The following is a 5,932-nucleotide window of genomic DNA, read 5'->3' on the forward strand; positions in this document are numbered from 1 at the left end:
AATTCGATTTTTATGTATCAAAATACCAAGAAAAATATTCTGCTTTGGAATATAAAATTAAAACCCAATGTTGTCATTCAAAAAAGTAAAAAACTTAAACAATTATAGGGATAAAAAATATTTAAAAATATAATTTTTTAAGAAAAACGTTGTTTTATAAACGACTTGAAACTATGTAAAAAAATATTTTCAAAAAAGTTTACACTTTTTGAAATAATGAGTGTTCAATGATAAAGGAATCACCCGGTATAGTAAATATATTTCTTTTAAAACTTATTTATTATATTTGTTTAGATACTGTTATTTTAACTTTAGGTATAAAGTAAATATGTTTCATTATTTTTTCAATATATAAATGTATAAATTCAATCATTAAATTTATAAATTTATATATTGGTAAACTTTTAAATAAAAAAATATGTATATATTGATATACTACATAAATTAACGTTAAAAGAATAAAATGTTAAGAAAGGTTTTCTGTTATCAATTACAAATAAATATATTATAATAGTTGTTAGGTTTTTTTTTAGGTTTCCCCCCCCCCCCCTCATGAAAAATAGTTCCTGCGCCACTGATTGTGTTAATCTGTAATTCATTAATATTATTATATATGATAAACGATTCTAAGCGAAGATATCCTGTTAGAATATATCACTGAATATAATGTTTTCATGCGTGTGAGTGCACCGATTCTGCACCCCCTCCCACCATAAAAATGTCAATGTCTATATAAAATATAATAATATACCTAAAAAGTTTCAAATACAATGTACCAATGTATAATATGTTCTAAATGATTATAAAATAACTAAAACTTTGTAACCATAACTTTGTTTTCATATCGAATTTCATCCTATTTTGAAGTTAAAATATCATGTTTAAGGGGGTTGGAGCAACCATTTTTTTTCATACATTTAGCTCAATAAGCAAAAGAAAATTAAACATATTTCCAGTAGCTCGATTTCAATTTTGAAAAGTAAATGTAGTTTGTATTCCTCTATTCTAATTTTGCTCGGAAGTGGATTCTTATATTTTTTAATTCGTAGCTATCTACAACTATGTCAAGTATAAGTTTATTTTTATAAAACTAATAATTTGATAAACTTACTATTCATCATATTATAGTAAATAAAAATAAAGTCACAAATCTATTTCCGAGCAAACCTAGAAAATAGACTAACGAATACGCTCATCTTTCCAAAATTAATTTAAGTCGATCGAAACAATGTGAATTTGTATTCCTCTTTTGGTACTGTTTACATCAAATTTCTATCCTACAGCTGGAGCAAAAGTATTTTCTTCGTATTTATTGACTTGTGCATGCGAGTATGAGTATTAGAACATTCCTAAGATAAAAATATTAAATATTACCTACATTCCGAACGGTTATAAATCAATAATTAGAGCTAATTACTACGGAAATGAAATAATACGATAAATGTTACGACAATACAAATAAATCATAAATCCCGAGAATTAAAATTTCGTCACGAAAAGTGCGATGACGGATTACACACACTAATTTATTTTCATTTACATATCAATACATCATACATTGACACAGCCAAAATCTATATGTAATATTAAATGCCTAATCACTACTCCTTAAAACATGGTATGCTTAAAAACGATCAATCAGCCTATCCTTAGATATAAGAGTCAAACATTTTATACATTTTTAACTAAAAAATAATTATTACATTTTATCAAAATTCGATCTTTAAATGCTTATAAAAAAATTGTGCCAATGTATTTTTAATATTTTACTACTATAATAATATATAAGGAGCGTTGCATTAAATTTTCACGCTTTTTTACCCAACAAATTAAATTTTATTGATATTTATAGAAAAAAAAACTAAAAAAATTGAAAACTGACAATGTCTGTAAACAGCTCAAAAAGAGCCGATATTTTTTCAAAATTATATGGTGTATAGAAAATGATAATTTAAACATTCAGTGAAATTTTCAAGTATATACAGTCATTCGTTTTTTAATTGCAATAAAATAAGAAAATCGTTACATGAGAAATCGAGTGAATATAAAATGTTGTAAAAATATGAATTTCAAACGCTCATAAAAAAATAGAAAAATGAATAGAAAAATGTATGAGAAATCTTGTATTACATTTTCAAATCTTCTAACTCAAAATAATTTGGAAATTTTCGTCATTTTTACGTATTTTGTCAATATTTGGGCTTTAAATGCTTATAAAGAAAAATTGTGACTATGGATTTTTGATTTTTTTCATCTGCCTTTGAAATAATATACTAGAAGCCTTCTATTAAATTGTCAAGCTTTTTTAACCAATAAATTTATATTTATAGAAAAAAACTAAAAAAATGGAAACTGAAAATGTCCGTAAACAGCTCAAAATATGTCAAAATATTTGGAAAATGTTATGGTGTATAGAAAATGTTAATATAAACATGCAATCAAAATTTTACGTAATACTACGGTCATTTGTTTAAGAGTTGCACCAAAAACCAAAATCGTTTTTTTTGTAAAACAGATTTTTCGTAAAAATTATCATTTTTCCTTAATTTTTCTTTTGTTTTTCACGGCGCTTTTGACCCCCCAAGGTACCAACGAGATTTATTTTTGGAAAGTCTTTCCTATCAGAAAACATACTATCGAAGAAAATCTAAGCATGTTTACTGTCCTAAAGGTGAAGACAGACACAAAAAAAAAACATTTAAATAATTAAAATTAAATAACACATCATTTTAAAATCAATACATTCATCGCTCTGCTCAGAATCGAAAAAATCGAAAATTGAAAATAAATTACAAAAAGGGTCAAGATATTTTGAAAATTGTATCATAATATAATATGAAATAGGCGATAGTTTTAATATTTTTTGAAAATAACTAATATATTATTTTTTTTAAGTTATACCTACCATAAAAAAAAAACAAAACTATTTGATCACGTCAATAATTGAATTTGAGTACAAATTTCAGTTTTTCACTAAATTGTGTTTGTTTTTCTTGGTTGACTAACTAGATCCAATTGAATATAAGTAACCAACATAAAAATGAATCAGTTTTATTTTGATAAATTTTCATGTAAAGGTACAGATACAGAAACAAAAAAAAATCATTGTAAAATAAACACATTCAACGTTCCAAATCCAAAAATAACTTTTTAATATATATTTATGATTTAGATTGGAAATCATGATATTCGTCGTCGTGCAACCACGAGATTTGGATTGGAATTGATAGATGGTATTCATATGCTACAATTACTCTTACCAGGCACACCCGTTGTTTATATGGGCGATGAATTGGGAATGACAGATACATATTTGAGATATGATCAGCTTATTGAAGATATGTCTAAAGAATTTGCAGGTATACCACGTGAAACAGTTCGTACACCATTTCAATGGGATTCCTCACCTCAAGCTGGATTCTCTAATAAAACAAAAACATGGTTACCGGTGAATCCTAATTATGTAACCTTAAACGTTGAGTTTGAACAGAACGCTAGACGTAGTCACTTGAAGATATTCAAAGAAATTGTAAATCTGAGGCAGTTGGAAATATTCCGAACGGGAGACGTAAAATTTTACGAAATATCAGAATATGTATTTGCTTTTTCAAGGTATAAAATATATTGGATAGAAAATCATCATATTCATATAATTGGCAATAATTTTAATTTAAATTTTTAGAAGTAACAAATTTTTAAAGACCTACTTTACTGTCATTAATCTTGGATCTGAATTAGAAAATATTAACCTCAAAAAATTCAAAAAGAGGCTATCTTCTAAGTTGACTGTGAAAATTTCTAGTTTGTTTGCCGAACAAAATAATGGGTTAGTATATTTTATATTATTTTACATTGTAAAAAAATAGTTTATTTGTTTCAAAATATGTTTTGATATTATAATTACCTAAAGATTAATATCATAAATCGCTTATGAATTTTCAGAGACGTTGTTAGTGCTAAATCGTTTACTTTAAGACCTTCTGCGGCACTTGTTTTGGAGTCATCGTTTTAATAATTTATGATTTGAAGAGAATAAATTATTTAAATTTATTATACTTAGTGTAGAAATTGTAATTGACTAGGAGAAGTTTAGATTTTATTAAATTTAGAAAATTAAATTTTGCCTTGATGATTATGGACATTGTCCATTGGCTTTTGCATAATGCATATAATTGACAACTGTATTTAAATTTCTTTTTTCATATGAATATTAATTAATATATTATATGGTTTACAAAAATCACGTAATTATGAACATTTTAATAAAGCATTACTTAATACATTATTATTATTATTATTTTTTTTTTATCCATTTAAGAAAATTAAATTTACATTATGTACTTTTGATTAATTTACCCCAAGAAGCAAGGCTGATGGTGGGGTAAATGAGTGCCTCGTTACCTATCAAAAGTTATAAAACAAAACTTAAATAATAATATTATTTACTATAAAATGTTAATTTTCCAATAAATCTATGACTATAGGTCACGAATTAAGATTTTATATTAAGTAATTTATAAAACAAAAATGAAATGCTGTCGTTGGTTACCTACCGCACTACTTGAGATTGATTGGACGAATTTGGCTCAATTTTTTAATAAATATTTGTAATAGTCCAAATGAAGTTTTTACGGAAATAAATAAGTTAGGAAAGTGAGAGCGTGCTAAATTCCTGGTTTTTAAACGTATTTTAACACATTGCAAAAAATTTTAATTCGTGTACAATTTATGTACAGTAATTACGGTAAATAAATAAATGAAAATAAACAAAACACACCATCAACAATCGTAACTATGTACGGACAACAAATAAATACAAATCAAAAGTTGTTTGTTAGCCTGGCTAAAACTTAAAAAGGCCTTGACTGATTTGGCTGATTGTTTTTTTATTGTGTTCGTAATTCTTAGGACAAGGTTTTTACAAAAGACAAATTTAGAAAAATTGACAAAAAAATTAGGTTAGGTTACTCAATTCTGTCGCCACGATCGCCACTATCGCTCGTTAACTTTCCGTAACAGATCTTGATCAAATGACAAAGGTTCGTTTCCAGCACAATTTAAGAAAGTATGGTTGCCCATCGACCCATTAGAAAAATGTTATCACATGGCATACGGTTTGAATCGAAAAGTCACGTGATCTACGGGGACCCCCGCATACAGCGCTCATATTGGTTCAAATTAAAACTAATAAAAATTGTTATGTTGTACCTATATACCTATATTGGTGAAGAACATTCAAGACTTACTTTTTCTCCATTCGTTATGTAGTGGTTTTACAATGGTGTTTGTTTATTTATTTATTTATATTGTTTTTTTATCCTGTATACAAAATTTCCACAAGAAGGAGTGCTTTGAATTCAACATATAGTTTATATCTTTTAGCAAATTGGATCAAGATGGTATGTACTTTGGATAAGTAATTTTTTATCACTTGAAAATATTCAAAGAAATTGTAAATTTGAGGCAGTTGGAAATACATATTCCAAACGGGAGGCGTAAAGTTGTATGAAATTTCAGAATATGTATTTGCTTTTTCGAGGTAAAAAATATTGGATTGATAATAATTATGATAAGATATCACCGCTATTTTAATATTAATTTTTCGAAGCAACAAATTGTTAAATGCATACTTTATTGTCATTAACCTTGGATCCGAAGTAGAAAATATTAACCTAAAAAAGTTCAAAATGAGTTTATCTTACGTACATTTCCCCAGCCCCCCTCCACATTGTGTTTTTGCAATTTTTTTTTTGCTAATATTTTGTACTCAATTTGTATGAATTCGTACGATAAAAACCACAATTTGTACGAATTTATTCTTAAAGATATACGAGAATTAGAATGGGGGGTTGTAGAAACGTTTTTCCAGCCCACCCATTTCCAAAACAACTTATTTCTATAAAATTTCTATGCAGTTATTCAGTACGGAATT

At 26.4% G+C, this 5,932-nt stretch overlaps 2 protein-coding genes across 2 annotated transcripts in view; one reads left to right on the top strand and one right to left on the bottom strand.

Moving 5' to 3' along the window:
- The window catches only part of LOC100160748 (maltase A3-like), a 9,302-nt gene extending 5,073 nt beyond the window's left edge, over positions 1-4,229 (top strand). The window contains exons 8-10 of the mRNA XM_016803514.2: positions 3,173-3,612; positions 3,683-3,826; positions 3,943-4,229. Coding sequence (XP_016659003.1) covers positions 3,173-3,612; positions 3,683-3,826; positions 3,943-4,012 — 654 coding nt within the window. The 3' untranslated portion in view covers positions 4,013-4,229. The remainder of the gene's footprint in view (positions 1-3,172; positions 3,613-3,682; positions 3,827-3,942) is intronic.
- The window catches only part of LOC100167238 (head-specific guanylate cyclase), a 343,251-nt gene that overhangs the window by 269,794 nt on the left and 67,525 nt on the right, over positions 1-5,932 (bottom strand). The gene's annotated exons all lie outside the window — the stretch shown is intronic.

This window comes from Acyrthosiphon pisum, chromosome A1, assembly GCF_005508785.2.
Source record: "Acyrthosiphon pisum isolate AL4f chromosome A1, pea_aphid_22Mar2018_4r6ur, whole genome shotgun sequence".
Taxonomy (NCBI): domain Eukaryota; kingdom Metazoa; phylum Arthropoda; class Insecta; order Hemiptera; family Aphididae; genus Acyrthosiphon; species Acyrthosiphon pisum.